At 34.8% G+C, this 20,501-nt stretch overlaps 1 protein-coding gene across 2 annotated transcripts in view; it reads right to left on the reverse strand.

Annotated features, from left to right (window-relative positions):
- Positions 1-3,339: 3,339 nt before the first annotated feature.
- SNCA (synuclein alpha) overlaps positions 3,340-20,501 on the reverse strand; it is a 152,181-nt gene continuing 135,019 nt past the window's right edge. The window contains exons 5-6 of one of the 2 annotated variants that reach the window (XM_080797353.1): positions 6,242-6,325; positions 3,340-3,981 (exon numbers count right to left, since the gene is read on the reverse strand). In XM_080797353.1, coding sequence (XP_080653479.1) covers positions 3,949-3,981; positions 6,242-6,325 — 117 coding nt within the window. In that variant the 3' untranslated portion in view covers positions 3,340-3,948. The remainder of the gene's footprint in view (positions 3,982-6,241; positions 6,326-20,501) is intronic. The other variant, XM_080797354.1, reaches the window with a different exon arrangement.

Consider the following 20,501-nt stretch of genomic DNA (forward strand, 5'->3'; position numbering starts at 1 on the left):
AACTGCCTAGCACCTCTGAATCTTCTTAAAATTATACTTTCTTCTGGTGACTTTAAAAAGTAACTGCTATTTTTCTTCTGAATAGTTAAAAAGATAAGTAATTTTTCAATTAATTTATGTAGGGTTTTCACAGTCAAATTTACTGTCAGCACCCACGGAGAGTTAGCGAATATTTCCTAAGTAGAAAACCATCCCTAAAATAGTATCCTGAGATTCATATATTCAGAATTTAAAAGAATTCATGAGTTTTTATAAAGCTAAAGAATCAAAATTTTTTCCATTAATTGTATTCCCTATGCTGTACTTTTCATCTCCATGACTTATTTATTTTATAACTCAAAGTACATACCTCATAATCTCTTTTATCTATTTCACCCATTCTGTTTCCTACCTCCCCTCTGGCAACCACCAGTTTGTTTTCTGTATTTATGAGTCTGTATTTTTGTTGTTTCTTCATTTGCTTGTTTTTTGTTTTGGGATTCCACATATAAGTAAAAGCAGGTAGTATTTGTCTTTCTCTTATGTCACTTAGTATAATACCCTCTAGGTCCATCCATGTTGACACAAATGGCAAGATCTCATCCTTTTTTATACCTGAGTAATATTCCATATACCACATTTTCTTTATTGGTTCATCTATCAAAGGATACTTGGAATGCCTCCAGAACTTGACCATTGTAAATAATGCTGTAATAAACATAGAGGTGCATATATCTTTTTAAATTGGTGGGGTTTTTTTTACCCCTTTGGATAAATATGCAGTAGTAGAATTACTAAATCATATGGTATTTCTATTTTTAATTAAAAAAAAAAACAAACTCCATACTGTTTTCCAGACTGGCTGAACTAATTTTCATTCTCACCAACGGTGCACAAGTTTCCTTTTTCTTTACATCCTCACCAACACTTTTTATTTCTTGTCTTTTTGATTCTAGCCATTCTGACAGGTGTCAGATAATATCTCTTTGTGATTTTGATTTACATTTCCCTGATGATGAGTGACATTGAGCATCTTTTCATGGGTCTGTTGGCCATCTATATGTCTTCTTTGGAAAATGTCTATTCAGGTCCTCTGCCCATTTTTTTGATTGCTTTTTTTTTTAAAATATTGTGTAAGTTCTTTACATATTTTGGAGATTAGCTCCTTATCAGTTATATCATTTGCAAATATCTTCTCCCATTCAGTAGGCTGCCTTCTATTTTGTTGATAACTTCCTTCACTGTGCAAAAGCTTTTTATTCTGGTATAGTCTCAATAATTATTTTTGCTTTGTTGCCCTTGCAGATGAAAGTGGTCCAAAAATATATTGCCAAGACCAGTGTCAAATAAATTACTGCCTATTTTTACTTCTAGAAGTCTTATGGTTTCAGGTCTTACATTCCAGTGTTTAGTCCATTTTGAATTTCTCTTTGTATATGTTGTAAGATAGTGGTCCAGTTTTCTCAACACCATTTTTTAAAGAGACAGTTTCCCACCCATTATATATTCTTGTCTCCTTTTACATAGATTGACTATATAAGCAAGGATTTATTTGTGGGGTGTCTATTCTAGTCCATTGATCTATTTGTCTGTTTTTGTGCTATACCATAATGTTGTTGTTATTATAGTTTGAAGTCAGAGAGCATTATTCTTTCAGCTTTGTTCTTATTTCTCAAGATTGCTTTGACTATTCAGAATCATTCGTGTTCCATAAACATCTAAGTCTTCTTTGTTCCAGTTCTGTGAAATGCCACTGGCATTTTGATGGGAATTGTATTGAATCTATACAGGGCTTTGGGTAGTATGGATATTTTAACAATATTAGTTTTTCCAATTCATAAGCACAATATATCTTTCCATTTATGTGTGTAATGTTTGATTTCTTTCCTCAGTGACTTAAAGTTTTCAGAGTACAGTTTTTCATTTCTTCAGTTAAATTTATGTCTAGGTATTTTATTCTTTTTGGTGCATTTATAAAAGAGATTGTTTTCTCAATTTCTCATTCTTTTACTTGCTATTAGTGTACAGAAATGCAATAGACTTCCATATATAATTTTGTATCCTGCAAATTTACTGAATTCCTTATCAGTCCTAATAGGGTTTTGTTTTTTTTTTTTTGTGGATTCTTTAGGATTTTCTATATACAGTATCATGTCATCTGCAAGGAGTGAAAGTCTTACTTCTTTCTTATCATATATGCCTTTTATTTTTCTTGTCTGACTGCTGCCACTAGGACTTCCAGTACCATGCTGAATAGAAGTGGTGGGTGGACATCCTTGTTTCGTTCTTGATCTTAGGGGAAAAGCTGTCAGTTTTTCACAACTGAGTATGATGTTAGCTGTGGGTTTCTCACATAGGGCCTTTATTATGTTGAAATATGTTCCCTTTAGACCTACTTTGCAGAGAGTTTTTAGCATGAATGATGTTATATTTTATCAAATATTTTTTCTGAATCTGTTGAGATGATCATGTGGTTATTCTATCTCTTATTAATATGATGTATCTCATTGATTGATTTGCAGATACTGAACTACCCTTGCATCCCTGAATAAATCACAATTTATTGTGGTGAATGATTTTTGTAAAGTATTGCCAAATTCTGTTTGCTAATAATGTATTGAGGATTTTACATCTATTTTCATCAGAAATATTGGCCTGTAGTTTTCTTTTTTTGCAGTGTCTTTGTCTGGTTTTTGTGTAAGGGTAATACTAGCCTCACAGAATGAACTTAGAAGCTTTCCTTCCTCTTCTGTCTTATGGAAGTTTGAGAAGAACAGTTATTAGCTCTTCTTTAAATATTTGGTAGAATCCCTCTGTCAAGTTATCTGATCCTGGACTTTTGTTTGTTGGGATTTTTTGATTACTATCCAATTTCATTGCTGGTAATAATTATTTTTTCAAATTTTCTATTTCTTCCCGATTCAGTTTTGAAAGATCTATTTCTGGGAATGCATCCATTTAAATTAACATTTCTTAAGGTAATGGTTTGGTAGTTCCCAGAAATTTTTAAAGGCATTTCCAAGAGTGGTGGATGGGAGGATTTGATTTAAAAAATAAATAAATAAAATGCTGGGTTAACAAAGTTAACTGGATTCTCTCTGAGCCTTAATGTGCTAATATGTTTTATCAATACTTGAAGTAGACATAGTCAAAATCAATTCTTACTATTCCATGGAACCCATTTTTTCTGCATAGTCTCTTAAGATACCACTACATGTCAGAACATACTTTGGGTAGTGTTTCTTCAGTGAATTTAGAGTAAAGGGTTAATGTTCCATCTTGTCTGTTTAATTCTTCTAAAATTCTTCTCCTTCAAATGGCTGTCGAGAACTTTAATTGTGTCAGTTCTCAGTTTGTATTGTACAAGCATGATTTTATTATTAAAGTGAGATGGATTAAAAATATTTTTGTAATGAGATAACATTTTAATTTTCACCATTTATGTATAAACACAAGTTAATAAAACACATCACAAAACAGTAAAATTTCATAGTTAATATTTATAGGTGCATAGTTTCATGCTCACATGTTTTTAAGTATTATATATATTAACAAATTTCACAACACGTCATTATTTTTAAACAGAAATAATCATTAAAAGACACCTAGAAATCTTATAATATATGATAGTAAATCACAACTTCTCAATAACAGCAACAAAAAATAGTGAAGATTTAGAAATAAGTGGTAGTCACTTAGGTGTTTTAATTTAACATTTTAGATTTGAAGCCACAATATCCACATAGCACACAAGGACCCTGCTACCATATAATCACTTCAGTGAGAGGGAAGCACTGAAATGCTGAGTAGGGGCAGGTACAGATAACTTCAATTACCGCTGATGGAAGAGTTTAAAATACACTGTAAAAACTTTGAGAAAATGTCATGACTGGGCATTTGGAACTGAGTACGTGTACAGGATGGAACATCTGTCAGTAGGTCTCAAGAAACTGGGAGCAAAAGTATTTCTTAGGCTTCAGGTTCATAGTCTTGATACCCTTCCTAATATGAAGAAAATCAGAAAGAAAACATGCAGTATTATTAGTTTTAGTCATCTGTAATGAAGGATTTAGGGTGAATGATATAGGACATAGCTCATCACTTTGAATTAAGGTTATACTCATAACAGCTCTGCAACCATTCAGTTATACACAATATAATTTCATTTTTAATAGTTTTGTCTTCCTGTCAAATATAAAAGTGAATTATGCTGCTCAGAGTTCAGGTATCTGAATTTTACTTCCAGATGACATTTAACAGTCATATGTTCTAGTCCTGCAGGGCAGGTTAGTTGGTCTATCTTGCTCCCATTTCCTCAGCTGTACATTTTGAGAGCCAAATCCAGTGATTTAAAAACCCTCTTCCAGGGCTAAGATCCTCTAATTTTTAAAAGGAGACAAAGACATTTTCTCTCCTTTTGCTCTCTCAATAAAAATATCTTCTTCATCTGTGGCTTCAATTATTACCTTTATCCTAAATCCCCCTCTCTCCATACAATATATGGATATCATCCACAATAAAATATTAAATAAATAAAAATATTAAAGATCTTAACTAAAGTGGTCAAATTAGTCCTAAAAAACAACTCTAATTGGGATTCTGCTTTAAAATGAACAAAAGTACCTTCAATAATTAAAGTTGCTTTCTGAATATAGTACAAACTTAAATGGAAAGGTTCTTCTAGTATTCTACAACTTGTCTTTGACCCATCTCTGCAGCCTTAATCTGTCACTAGTCTCTCTGTTCCCTAACCACAAATCCTATTTAATTATCCACTGTTCCTCAGACATAGCCTTATGTATGTTTAGATATGCACACCTTTGCTTCTGATATTACCTTGTGCTAGAATGTCTTCTTTACATTTTGGCATATCATATCTCCCATTCCTCCCATACAGATCAACACCAACTCTTCTATAAACTCCTGATCACTTTAACCAGATCCTGTAAAATATACCTTTTTTGTGTATCTTGAATATTTTTGTCTCTGTGATGCCTGGTACATAGAAGACAGTCAATAATGTCTAAAGGAATCATCACAAATAAATGAAGGAGTAAATTTTCATTTGTATTTGTTTTTTATCAAACCTATTAGAATGTAAACTCCTTTTGTTCTGGCACTATCAATTAGTATTTTCTATAGTATTTAGTATTGTGCTGTGCATAAAAAGATTCAAAAATTTTGGCAAAATCTAAGAAACAATTTAATCTCAATTTCTATAAATGGGATTATCAATATGCCTTTAACTGATGCCATAAAGAATCATATATAACCTAACTGGAAGACATTTTAACTTAATTTTTAATGAATAATATATCTTCTTTGTGATGTCTGGTGCCAGTATCAGAGAATACCATCCTCATGGAAATAGTTGGGGAGTAATCTTTCCTCTTTTTTTGGAAAAGAAATTAACTAGTATTAATTGTGATTAATAGTTATTAATTATTCCTAAAATGTTTGGCAGAATTCATCACTGAAGTTGCCTGGTCCACAAAATTTTCTTTGTGGGTAGATTTATTTTTTAACAATAATCCAGTCTCTTTACTTTATTATATGTCTATTCAGATTTTCTATTTCTTCTTAAGTCAGCTTCATTCATCTAAAAGTATTTTTAAATTTTCCTTAAGATATATTTTCTATTAAAGAAACTTATTTTCAAATTAAAATTAATCATCAAAAGGCTGGATTGGAGTACATCAGTTACTGCAAACCATGCATTTATCATATATCTACTCTATAATTTTTAAATTATAATTTAATTATTTAAATTATTTAATTAATAACAAATTAATTAAATAATTTAAATTTGGGTAGTTTTTATTTTACCATGCAAATATCTTGCTGGAAATGTATGGCAAATAATAATGAATTTAGATATTGAGTTGATTTCTCCAATTTTCAATTTGGGGATTTATTTTAGAAAGTAAAGTTTTTAATAAAATAATTTTCTAATGCAGGGATCAGCAAACACTTTCTGTAAAGGGTCATTAAGTACATATCTTAGATTGTATGAACCACAGAGTATCTCTGGTGTGCCTTTTTTTTTTTTTTTAAACAATGCTTTACAAATTAGCTTTCAAATTGTCTGCACAATATGTAGTCTGGATTTGTCCAATTTGTCCCTCTAGAGAGTAAATCACTTTCAGTAAGGACAAATGGAAGGAAAATCTGACAGTAATAGATTTTTGGTACTGTTTATTAAAAAGTCTCAACTTGAACTCCTGAAGTTTATTTTCAGAGTTGAAGGTATATAAAATTTTACCTCAGAAGGCATTTCATATGCTTCATTGTCAGGATCAACTGGCATATCTTCCAGAATTCCTTCCTGTGGGCCTCCTTCTTCACTCTAAATGGGAAATACAAAAGGAATATGATGAGGTGCCAGTTTGTACTTTTTAAAAAATTAAGCACATTTTCAAAACATCTTATATAAAATAATGGTAAGAATGTTGAAGTGGTACTACTTATAACTACTGCTGGCATTCTAAACTATATAGTACCTTTGCAGAAATATTGTGATGTTATGTGTTGTTAACACTAAAAATGTACAAATTTTTTTGCCCAAGTAATTTACTACCCAAGAAGTAGTCCAAAGCTATCATCCAAAGGTGTTTTTCACAGCATCAATGACAGCAGTAAAAGAAATTGTTAATCTAAATGTTCAATAGAAAATGAAAAGTTTAGAAAATTATAATCTGTTCAATTGATTATTATGAAGATATGTATTTACTATAGCATGAAAATTATATAACAAAATGAGAACCTATTTATAATAGCATGTTTAGAAAGATATAAAGTTGTATATATTATGGATATAACCAATGTATATATTATGGATATAACCAATGTATAATCCAACAAAATGTTAAAAGCACTTTTTATTAGGTAGTTATGTTTTACTTTTTTCTAAGTTAACTTATATAACCATTTATAATGTAAAAGCATACATATTTTATAATTTATTTTTAAAATGATGGCAAATAATTTATTTTCTGAAATTTTAAAATTGAAACTATAAATATATAATGATTATATATTATATATAGAGAGAGAGTGAGAGAGAAAGAGAATATCAAATACATGATTCACAAATTTCCCAGATCTCTCTCCTTAGAAATAAGATACCATAAAACTCAACTTGAACTCATATCTTTACTAGTATCCTTCATTAAATGCCTTTTGTTTCTTTGCATTTATTCCAGTAGAGTTCACGAAAATTGAAAAAGCAGAGAGGCAATGTGAGCCTAAAATGGACTTACTCAAAGAGATCAAATACTCCCTCAGCCAATGTAGTTTGTGTTTAAAAATATGCCTGGTGTAAATAACAGCTCCTCTTGTCTTCATCATGAAAGTGACTGACAGGTAGCCAGAAAGACATAGAAATGGTTGTCCATGTGAAAAGTCAAACTAAAGCTCATGCCTACATTAACTGGGCTGAGAAGTTTATAGATCATTTTCTCCTGTCCAACTCCCTTTTCATAAACCAAAAAAGTCCAAGTTATATATAAATGAAATAAAATACAAACAGTCCCCAGAATACCTTACTTCTAAATGTGGAATAAAGATACTGTATCCATAGTATTTCACCTCTTAGCACAAGTCAAGAATATAGGTTCTCTTGTATAGTGATTAGGTATGAGGTCTGTAGCATCACAAGACTTGAGTTCAAATATTAGCTTCTCTAGATTCTAGATTTTTTAAATTTAAGTGCAGTTAACATTTAGTGCTATATTAGTTTCAGGTGTACAAAATAATGATTCAAGAATTCTACACATTACTCAGTGCTTACCATGAGTGTAATCACCATCTGTCACCAAACGTTATTATAATCTTATTGACTATGTGCTCTATGTACTTTTCATCTCTGTGACCTATTTATTTTATAACTGGATGTTTACACTCTTAATCCCCTTTAGTTCACCCATTCCCCCACCCACTTTCTGGCAACCACCTGTTCTCTGAATTTCAGAGTCTCTTTGTTCATTTCTCTTAATTCTTAGATTTCACATATGAGTGAAATCATTGGTTTTGCCTTTCTCTGATTTATTTAACTTAGCATTATACTCTCTAGGTCTTAGAAGTGTTGTTGCAAATGGCAAGATTTCATTGTTTTTTATGGGTAATACTCCATTGTATGTGTGTAAATACACCACACCTTCTTTATACATGCATTTTACAATGGACACCTAAGTTGTTTCCATATATTGGCTATTGTAAATAATGCTGAAATAAACATAGGAGTACATATATCTTTTCAAATTACTATTGTTTTCTTTGAGTAAATATCCAGTAGTGGAATTACAGAGTCATATGGTATTTCTATTTTTAATTTTTTGAGGAAACTCCATACTGTTTTTCAGACTGGTTGCACTAATTTTCATTTCCACTGACAGTGCACAAGGTTTCTTTTTTCTCCACATCCTCACCAATACTTGTTATTTTTTGTCTTTTTTATTCTAGCCATTCTGACAGGTGCCAGGTAATAAATATCTAGTTATGGTTTTGATTTGCATTTCCCTGATGACTAGTGATGTTGAACATCTTTTCATGTGTCTGTTGGCCATCTGTAGGTCTTCTTTGGAAGATGTCTACATAGGTCCTCTGCCCATTTTTTTTTTTTGATTGTGCTGTTTTTTTGATATTGTATAAGTTATTTATTTTAGATATTAACCCCTATTGTATATATCATTTGCAAGTATCTTCTCCCATTCAGTAGGTTGCCTTTTTAATAGTGCAAAAGCTTTTTATTTTGGTGTGGTCTCAATAGTTTATGTTTTTCTGTCTGTTGCCTAAGGAGACATATCTAAAAAAATGTTTCTATGGCCAATGTCAAGGAAATTATTGCCTATGTTTTCTTCTAGGAGTTTTATGGTTTCAGGTCTCACATTTAGGTCTTTAATCCATTTTGAGTTTATTTTTGTGTATGGTATATGCAAGTGGTCCAGTTTCATTCTTTTGCATGTAGCTATCCAGTTTTCCCAACACCATTTATTGAAGAGGCTGTCTTTTCCCCATTGTATATTCTTGTGTCCTTTGTTGTAGATTAATTGACCATATAAGCACAGGCTTATTTCTGGGTTCTCTATTCTTTTTGATTTATCCATGTGTCTATTTTTGTGTCAGTACCATACCGTTTTGATTACTACAGCTTTGTAGTGTATCTTGAAATCTGGGGAGGTGATACCTTCAGCTTTGTTCTTCCTCAAGATTGCTTTGGCTGTTTGGGATCTTTTGTTGTTCCTTACAAATTTAAAAATCCTTGGTTTTATTTCTGTGACAAATGCCATTGGCATTTTGATAGGGATTGCATTGACTCTGTAGAGGGCTCTGGATAGTACACACAGTTTTACAGTACCAGTTCTTCTATGAGCATGAATATCTTTCTATGTGTTTTTGTCATCATCAATGTCTTTCATCAATGTTTTACAGTTTTCAGAGTATAGGTCTTTCACCTTAAGTTTATTCCAAGTGTTTAATTCCTTTAAGTGCAATTGTAAATGGGACTGTTTTCTTAATTTCTCTTTCTGCTTCTTTGTTATTAGTGTATAGAAATGCAATGGATTTCTGTATATATTTTTGTATCCTGCAAATTTTCTGAATTCCTTTATCAGTTCAAATAGTTGGGTTTTGTTGTTGTTGTTGTTATTGTTTTGATGGAGTCTTTAGGATTTTCCACATATAGTATCATGTCATCTGCAAATAGTGAAAGTTTTGCTTCTTCCTAATCAATTTTTATGCCTTTTATTTTTCTTGTCTGATTGCTGCAACTAGGACTTCTAGTATCATGCTTAATAGAAGTGGTGGATCAACATCCTTGTCATGTTCTTGATCTTAGGGGAAAAGCTGTCAGTTTTTCATGAGTATGATGTTAGTTCAGGGATTTTCACATATGGTCTTTACCATGTGGAATTATCTTCCCTCTAAACCTAACTCGATTAAGAGTTTTTTGAGACGATCATATGGTTTTTATCCTTTCTTTGGATAATATGATGTATTATACTGATTTATTTGCAAATATTGAACTAGTCTTTCTTCCCTGGAATAAATTTCAATTTATTGTGGGGAATGATTTTTGTAATGTGTTGTCAAATTCTGTTTGCTAATTTTTTTTTATTACAGATTTATTTATTTAAGAAAGACAGAGACCAAGTGAGAGAGAGAGAGAGAGAGAGAGAGAGAGAGAGAGAACCAGCAGAGGGAGAGGAAGAGGAAGAGGGAGAAGCAGACTCTCTGATGATTAGGGAGCCTGACACAGGGCTCCATCCCAGGACTCTCAGATCATGACCTGAGCTGAAGACAGATGCTTAAACAAACTGAGACACCCAGGTGCCCCCGTTTGCTAATATTTTATTGAAGATTTTACATCTATGTTCATCAGAGATTTTGGCCTGTAGTTGTTTGTTTGTTTGGTTGGTTGGTTTTGCACTGTCTTTGTCTGGTTTTGTTATCAGGGTAATGCTGGCCTTGTAGAATGAACTTGGAAGTTTTCCTCCTCCTCCTTCTTCTGCTTCCTGAATACTTTCAGAAAAATAGTCATTAACTCTTTAAATGTTTGGTAAAATTCACCTATATAGCCATCTTGTCCTGAACTTTTGTTTGTTGGGCATTTTTAATTACTGATTCAATTTCATTGCTAGTAATCACTCTGTTCAAATTTTCTATTTCTTCCTGATTCACTTTTAGACGATGATATTTTACTAGAAATTTACCTAGTTCTTTTAGGTTTTTCAATTTGTCCTATAATTTTTCATAACATTTACCTTTAGTTTTTTTTGTATTGCTATGGTGGTATTATTTTTCCACCTTCACTTCTAAGTTCATTTGAGTTCTTTCTTTTTTCTTGATGAGTCCGGCTAAAGGTTTATCAACTTTTTTTTTTTTTTTTTTAACTTTGTTGATCATTACAAAGAGCCAGATCTTTGTTTCATTGATCTTTACTATTGGTTTGTCTAGCCTCTATTTCACTTATGTCTGCTATAATCTTTATTATTCCTTTCTTTCCACTAGCTTTGTCTAGTTCTTCTTTTTTGTCTGTTCTTCTTTTTCTAGACCCTTTAGATACAAGGTTGGGTTATTTCAGATTTTTCTGGTTTCTTAAGGTCGGCCTAGTTCCCATAAACATTGATCTTAGAATTCCTTTTGTTGTATCAAAAGGTTTTGGACTGCTGTGTCTTCATTTTCATTGGTCTCTATTTTATTTTTCCTCTTTGATCTTGGTAGACCCATTCATTTTTCGGTAGCATGCTTTTTAAGCCTCAGTGTATTTATGGGGTTTTTTTCTGATTTTTTTTTCATAATTGATTTCTAGTTTCATACCATACCATTATTTCTAGTTTCATACCAAAGATATATGACATAATTTTATTCTTCCTGAATTTATTGGGACTGGTTTGGTAGCCTAAATGTGATCTATGCTGCTATCCTGGAGGATGTCTCATGAGCACTTGAAAATAATGTGTTTTTTTCTGTTTTTAGATGGACTGTTTTATATGTATATATATGTATATATATTAGATCCAATTGTCTAATCTGTTATTCAAAACCCTGTTTCTTTCTTTGTTGATTTTCTGCCTGGATGGTCTATTCATTGATGAAAGTGAGTATTAAAGAATGTTACTACTACTGTATTACTGCCAGTCTCTCCTTTTATGTATGTTAATAGTTGCATTATGTATTTAGGTGCTCCCATATTGAGCACATCGATATTTACAATTGCTTTATTCCCTTCCCCCCCCTTTTTTTAAAAGATTTTATTTATTCATTTGACACAGAGAGAGAGATCACAAGTAGGCAGAAGCAGGCGGGGGTGGGGGGTAGAGCAGAGAGCCCGATGTGGGGCTTGATCCCAGGTCCCTGAGATCATGACCTGAGCTGAAGGCAGAGGTTTAACCCACTGAGCCACCCACATGCTCCTATCCTCTTCCCTTTTACATTATGTAGTTCCCTTCTTTGTCTCCTGCTACAGTCTTTCTTTTAAAGTCTATTTTGTCTGATAAGTATTACTACTCCAAATTTTTTGTTTCCATTTCCATTTTCAAGGTAAATGTTTTTCTGATTCTTCACCTTCAATCTGCATATGTCTTTTTAGGTGTGAAGTGAGTATCTTGTAGACAGCATATAGATGGGTCTTGTTTTCTATCTGTTCAATCACCCTATATTTTTTGACTGGAGTATTTAGACCATTTACATTTAAAGTATTTAATGAGAGGTATGTACATACTGCCATTTTGTAATTTATTTTATAGTTGTTTTTGTCATTCTGCTCTGTTCCTTTCTTTTCTTGCTCTCTTCCCCTTTGGTTTGATGGCTTTCTTTAGTGCTATGCCTGGATTCCTTTCTTTTTTGTGTGTGCATTTATTAAAAGTTCATGATTGGTAATTACCTTTAGGTTCATATATAACATCTTATGTGTATAGCAGTCTCTATTCAGTTGATGGTCAGTTAAGTTTGAACACATTCTAAAAGCATTCAATTTTTATAACAACCCCCTTCCAGTTTTTATGTATATGATGTTATATTTTACAAACTTTTATTTGTGAATCCCTTGACTGACTTTTGTAGATATAATTGATTTAAGTGCATTTGCATTTTAATCTCCATTCTGATTTTACAAATAATTATTCTACTATCTTTATTACATGTTTGCTTTTACCTATGAATGTTTTCCATTCACAATTTTCTTACTTTTAGTTATGGCTTTTTCTTTCCATTCAAATAATTCCTTTTAATGTTTCTTAAAAGGCTGGTTTAGTAGTGATGAACTCCTTTAACTTTTTTTGTCTGGGAAGTTCCTTATCTCTCCTTCTATTCTGAATGATAACCTTGCTGGATAGAGCATTCCTGGTTGCAAGTTTCCTTCTTTCAGCACTTTGAATATATCATGCTACTCTCTTCTGGCCTACAAAGCTTCTGTTGAAAAATCAGATGACAGTTGATAAACCTTAATGTTTTCCTTGTATGTAACTGTTTTCTCTTCTCTTGCATTTTTAAAATTATCTGTTTATAACTATTTTCTTGCCATTTTACTATTTTGTCTTGGTATGGACCTCCTTGGTTAATCTTGTTAGTGGTTCTCTACATTTCCAGGATCTGAATGTCTGTCTCTTTTCCCAGATTAGGATAGTTTTCACCTACTATTTCTTCAAATAACTTCTTGTTTCCTTCTCTTTTCTCCTTCTGATATCCCTATAATGCAAATGTTAATTACACTAGAAATTGCTGAGTTTCCTCAACCTATTTTTTTTTTTTTTTTTTGAGCGAGAGAAAGAGCGAGTGGGGGAGTAGACACAGAGGAGAGGGAGAGAGAGAATCTTAAACAGGTTTCACGCCCAGGACAGAGCCTTACACGGGCTTGATCTCACAACCCTGAGATCACGACGTGAGCCAAAATCAAGAGTCAGCCACTTAACTGACTGAACCATCCAGGTGTCCCAAAACCTATTCTCATTTTTAATTTTTCTTTTTGCTGTTTAGCTTGGTTGCTTTCCCTTACCTTGTTTTACAATCACTGATTCATTCTTTGCATCTTCTAATCTGCTATTGATTCCCTCTAGTATATTTTAAAAATTTCAGTTATTTGAGTTCATCATCTCCAACTGGTTTTTATATTTTCTATCTTTTTGTTCAGGGTCTCACTGAGATTCTCCATTCTTTTTTCAAGTCCAGTGAGTACCTTATGACAATAATTTGAACTCTCTATTAGGCATATTGCTTATTTTATTTCATTTAGCTCTTTTACTGTGATTTTGTCCTGTTCTTTCATTTGGAACATATTCCTCTGTTCCTCATTTTGTCTCACTCTGTGTTTGTTTCAATGTTTTGGGATGGTAGCTATTAGTCTTGAAAGTAGTGGCCTTATGAAGTAGTCCTGTGGCACCCTGTAGCACAATGTCCCCTGGTCACCAGAACAGGGCATTTCAGGGGTGTCTCCTATGTGGGCTTGTATACCCTATTGTTGTGGCCGAGTTGCATTTGCCTTCAGTTCAGTCAGCTACAAAGACCAACTTGCCTGCTCTGGTTGTACCAATCAAGATTTGGTCCCTGTGCTGTTAAGGGGTCTAAGGATGCCACAAGTTTTAGATGTGGCATGTCATCAGTCAGGTTAGCTGTCTGCACTCAGTCTGTCTGCCACAGGTGCATATGCACCAAACAGCAAAATGCTCTCCTGGTTTGGCTCCTGAGAGGCTATGGTGGACAAAGTTGGCAGTCAGACCAGATTTCTACACTTAGTCTCTCTGTCAGGAATGCAGGTGCACCAAAAGGCAAAGCACTATCCCTGGACACCCCACTAAAAAGCTCTGCTGCTTGGAATTGTTGGTGTGCTGGTGTATTGTAGTTTTCTTCCCCTCCTGCCAGGGAAGGAATCATTTTGGAATGTTAACGGCCTTTGCTGGGGCTACTTATAAAGTGTGTTAGGACAGGAACTGCTTTAGAGGGATGCCTTGCTAACACAGGTGAGTTAGACAGGGTGGGTCTGCCGGGGAATGTGGGTGCCAGGCACTTGGTGTTAGCAATATAGATGGAAAATGTTCACACTGGTTCTTGCAAGTATTCAAGCTATCAAGTCTGGGAGATAGGAAGATAAATGATACCCAATGCTACTTATGTTCTTGGGTAAGTCTCTTCAAGATCCTTGCCCCTTCAGCACAGGCTCTGAGAATAGTAAGTAACTCTCCTTCATATATATCACAGGTTTTACTTAAACTGCTGCATCTATGTTTTTTTCTCCTCTAGGTTATTTGCTATGCTGGTTCTTTAAGGGCAGAGACTCAGGTTCTTATCACCCTCTAGCTCTCCCAGAACTAAGCCTACTGATTTTAAAAGTATCTGGAGTTAAACACTGCTGATAGTAAAAGCTCACAAAGTATGCCCCATTCCTTGTCAAAGCCAAAAGGACTCATCTTTCCAGTCCTAATCCCCCATGTCTGGGTGGGGTTTGATCTTGTCTTTTCTGTTTGTGATATCCTCCCCTCTTCCACCCCACCATTCGTGATTTGTCTCACTGGGGGTTTGGTTCCCAGCTATCTGTATCCTTCCCTCCTACACTCTTCTATGTGGCCTCCTCTTTATTAACTGTGGAAATTCTGTTCTGCAAGTCTTTGAGATAACAGATGTAGCTGTTATCTTGGTGTATCTAAGGGACCAGGTGAGTTCAGGATCTTCCTGCTCTCCCAGATTCTAGATCTTTTGTGATGTTGGGCAAGTTTCTTAAGCTTTTCCTAAGCATCAAATACCCTTAGTGAAAACAAATGGGGCAGCAATTTATCTTTTACCTAGGAGGAACAAAAGACATCATTAATTTACTATTAGTATTTAGGTAACTTTTAGTGATAGTCAAGTATGTGGAAAATAAACTTGTTGTTAAAGAGAAAATCACAGGCCCAAAACAGAATCACTAATGTTAAAACCCTTGTCAGTAAACTAAGTCTAATTCCTAATCTGTAGTTTTCCTAAACTGTAGTTTTAATATCCCCAAGAATATAAATTTAATCAGCCAAATTAATCTCCTCATCTACGCTAGGAGGCTATCTGCTATTAGACCATTTCTGGTCTTAGGAGCATGACCTTGCCTCAAACAATGCATTCACTAATTTCTTTCTCTTCCCCCAATCTAATTGGCTTTACAGTCTAGAGTTAATGGGCCATCTAGACTGACAGGAGGTCTCTAACAGAGTGCCAATCCTCAGCCCTTATTCCAGTCTGCAATTTCAGTTTGGAATTCCTTCCTCAGATCCAACCTCAGTCTCCATCAGTGGAATTTGCTGATTTAGTGCACATTGGGAATTGCTGGTGGTACATGTAGGAACGTCCTTTGGCAAGTCCACAGTGACTTCTTAAATCCAGCCCTCAGTCCTATCCCCAGATTCCCCATGGAGAACTGACTCTGCCATGAGAAGTTCTCAATTTGTTTGGTATCAGTCCAGAGTCTTCATTCTTTGAGGTCTGCTGGTTTAATCCTTTTCCCAGTATCTAGTTCTTTGCCTACTGTTGGTGTCCATGGTTCTGTTTCCTTGGTAATTATTGGTTTCTGTTAATGGGTGCATGAGGTAAAGGCTAATTGCTAAAGGGAATTTTGGATGCCAAAAACCTGCAAAAATTGCTGGGCCTGGGTTGAGCATTTAGGAGGTGTTAGTGTACACACCACCTAACTCAAAGACTTCCATGTTAGGATAAGTTGGCTACACAATGGGTTAGATAAACACTAGATTACCCACCCACTTTAAAAAAGTTTCTGTGCACGTAGGTACACTGTAAAACATACATAATTCCCAAGCCAGCTGCATATGCCTTTAGATATTAGTTTGGCTCTGAGAAACCCAAAGTCTTGGCTAATGAGAACCTTAAACTCTAAGAGGTCAGGCACACCACCTTCCAGCATGCCTGCTTATTTCTAAAAACCATGGTCTCAGAATCTGTGACTATCTACAGAAATGGTGAAATTTTACTAAAAACAATCGAGAATTACAGTGGCCATTATGGGGAATGTTCCAATTAGATAAGATCATTTAAGGAATGTACTTGAAAGAAAAGCCTTTGAAATTCTAAAAATAGTTTCACTGAAAATTTCATTACAATAAAATGATAAAAAATTAAAAAGATGGAAGAGGTAATTAATAGAAAAGGCTGTAAGACTCATGGAATTCTCACTACTTCCCTCTATCCCTCTTTTATTTCAATACTTATCCTAGCCCTCTTTCTGAATTGCCTTAACATGACCATAAACAGAAGTCCATCAGGTTAATAACCTTACAGATACCCCCATTATCTACCTTACAATGGGAGCCCTCATATAAATTTTGCATTATCATATCTGTCTCATGGTTAAACAGTTTTAAACAACAAGGTCTCTGATTATATGTCTATGCATGTCTAGTATAGAATGTGATATTTTCTACCTCTGGATGGTATTACTAAAATTTGTAAAGAGCTCTGTTTAATTGGTCTAAAAATAAGAACTTCTAACTTAAGAAATTTTTAGAAAAATATCTCAGAAATATAATAGAAACTAACACAAATGGTTACTGGATTCACAAGACCTGGGAAAATATTCAGTATTAAGGGTAATTTCAGGTTGCTGGTTGATTATAATAAACATATCTTAGACTTATTAACACTGACTACAATGCAAACATATAATTTTTTATTCTGCCTAGTTTACTAATCAAATAGGTTCATGTTATCTCTGTTGCAAAACTTGTCAGGAAAAGAAAACCCTTAGAATTAGATTTTGTCTAATGTTTAGAATCTAAACATAATTAACAACAAGTGAATTGAATAGGTGTAAATAAGGTTTTAGGTGAATTTTTAACATCATTTCCTCAAATCATTTTGCTAAACTGAAACTTTAAAGTTTTGCTAAGTGATGAGTTAAGTTAAATTCATTAAGTATCAAGATTATTTCCAAATAAAATACTAAAACATTAATCACTGAAAATAGGCTTAATTAGTTTTTGCTTTTTTACAGAGGAATAAAAAATATTTGCACCTATTAGTGAACATGTTTTATACCATATTAAGAAATTTTCTATGAAAAAGGCAGAAATCACAAAAAGTATGTTTTTAGAAATAAAAAGTTTAAGTTTGTCAATTCAGACAATGCAAATGTAAAAGAGCATTCATAATTGTTTACTTCTTGGCTAAGGTCTCTAAGAGTTGAAAATTCTAATCAATATATGTAATTAAAATTACTAGAAATAATAAGGAAAACATCTCTGTGTGCAAGAAAATAAAGATGTTTGCTTCTGGTAAAGGAAGGTATCAGGAATGAAAATACATTCTAGTTAAGGGAAAAGAAAGCTTTGGGCTAAAGTAAGCCTGCTTATTTAAAGAGAAAAAATATAGGACAAAATCCAAATGTAAAAAACAAAGCTGAAGAAGGTTGTGGAAACAAAATCTGTGAAATTTTAATGTATAATTAAGCTAAAATTAATATGAATTTATTTAAGAACGAGTTTTAATATTAAAAGTACACAGCTATAAAACTAGAATGTAGCTCTTTCTTCTGTTAAAAGACAAAGTTTTCTTAGATTATTGATCTGTTCATTATTTAGAATTTCTAATTAAGGTTTATCTTTAACATAATGTGCTTAGAAAAATAAAGATTGTATGTTTTATATTTATTGGGTCTTTGATTACTTGTTTGTTTGTTTTTGCCTTTGTTTTTTCATTGTTTTCTGAAGGAAAAAAATCCTTCAGAATCTTTTCAGTAATAAAAGAACTAAGGCTTGGGGCACCTGGGTGGCTCAGTGGGTTAAAGCCTCTGCCTTTGGTTCAGGTCATGATCTCAGGGTTCTGGGATTGAGCCCCGCATCGGGCTCTCTGCTCAGTGGGGAGTCTGCTTCCCCCGTTCTCTCTGCCTGCCTCTCTGCCTACTTGTGATCTCTGTCTGTCAAATAAATAAATAAAATCTTAAAAAAAAAAAAAGAACTAAGGCTTAATTCTAGGGAAGATGGAGAAGTAGGAGGATCCTAAGCTCCCTTGTTCCATTGTCCCTTGTCCCATTGAGGGCAGGAAGGGCTGAGACTAGTTAGGAGCCAAACTAACCCACAGGACTGTCCATGGGAAAGAGGGGCCCTACTGGCATGAAGGAGAGAAACAGATCCTCTCACCAGGCACCCCAGGCATAAGGAACCCACAAGGGGAACACGAATACCTATAACATTTAGCTTTGAAAACCAGAGGGGCCTTAACACCTGGAACTTTAAAAAATGAGCATGCTTGGCTCTGGGAGAGCCAGGAAAGTGATAAGAAAAAGTTCGTGCTCTTAATGAGAGGAGATAACAAACAGCCCCATGGAGATAGAGCAAAGAAGCAGCAGTTTGAAAAATGGCTGCAATGTATAAAGGAGGGAGATTTGTTTACTGATCTCAGAGTTTATGCTTGAGGCGCAGGGACTTTTGGGTGACTTATCCAAGAACAAAAGAGCTGGTAGGTGCTATCTCCCTATCTTTCCCACCAACCTAGATACACAGACAACTGCAGGAACCAGCAAAGTGCCACCTAACAGGTTGCCCTGCCGCTACAGGCTTCTGCAGTTCTACCCCATCCAACTCTGCCAGCCTCCACAGGAGGTTTCCTGGGCAGCTTCAGGTCCCTTCCCGCCCTGGACCTTCATGGACCTTGTTGGCACTGTTGCGCCACCCTACCCCCTGCAGCCCTGTGGCAGGCAGTTTCTAAGCGGCCCCAGGTCCCCTCCTACAGCAAATGTGCACAGATCTTGCTAATACCACAGGCCTGACTGCTGTGTTCTCCTATGGACCTGCTTCCTCCCATACAACCATAGCCCCAGCCTATTCCGAGCAGTGCCACAAGCCTGGCAGTGTGCAAGAGGCCTCAACATGGACAGCACCACTTCAAAGGGATTCCTGCACCACGGAGAAGGGAGAACCACAGAGGTCACTCTGACTGTGGCTCTAGAGTGGACTGAGGGCAGACACATGGTCTGACTATAAGCCCTGCTCACAATGAAAGCTTCTCGGGATAACACAAGGAAAGTGCCCTGCAGTTTGGTAGAACCACAACTGTATCAAATGCCTGATAGGATTCAACTCAAGCCTAAGTGGCCACATACGAGCCCACTAGCAAGACAGGGACCAAACCCTGCCGACAAAAGGCAAAGATACTACAGACCAGTGGACTGAAGGCAAAGTGGCTCAGCCACAATCGTAGGGCACGCAGAGCACACACAGGAGGCATCCCTGAAGCACCAGGTTCTGGGGAACAGGGGAAATTGCACTGCAGGAACTCTCACCCATAAGGCCACTGCTTGCAAGAGCAAGAGACATAGCTGACTTTCCTAACACAGAGAAACAGATACAGAGGTTTAGACAAAATGGGGAGACAAAGGAATATGTCCCAAATGAAAATGAAAGAACAGGAAATAAAAAAATCACAGCAAGGGAGCTAAATGAGATGGAGATAAGTAATGTGTCTGATAGAGAATTTAAAGTAATAAAGACATGCATTAGACTTGAGAAGTGTGGAAGACCTCAGTGAGACCATCAACAAAGAGAAAGAAAACATAAAAAAGGACAATTCAGGAGGAAAGAACTCAATAACTGAAATTGAAACTATGCTAGATGGAATAAATACAGACCCAAGAAAGCAGCTCAGCAATCTGCAGCCCAGAGTAATGGAAAGCAAGACAATAGACATAGAAAAGCATTTGACAAAGTACAGCATCCATTCATGATAAAAACCCTTACCAAAGTAGGTTTAGGGGAAACCTACCTCCGAGGGTTATTTGAAAAACTTACAGCTAACATCATCAGCAATGGGAAAAAATGGAGAACTTTGCCCCTAAGATCATGAATAAGACAAGGATGTCCATTCTCACCACTTTATACAACACAGTACTGGAAGTCCTCGCCACAGCAATCAGACAACAAAAGGAAACAAAAAGCATCCATATCCGTAAGGAAGAAATCAAGCTTTCACTATTTGCAGATAGCATAGTACTCTATGCAGAAAACCTGAAAGATCCAACCAAAAAAACCCACTAGAACTGATAAACGAATTTAGCA

This window comes from Martes martes (assembly GCF_963455335.1).
Source record: "Martes martes genome assembly, chromosome: 2".
Lineage (NCBI taxonomy): Eukaryota > Metazoa > Chordata > Mammalia > Carnivora > Mustelidae > Martes > Martes martes.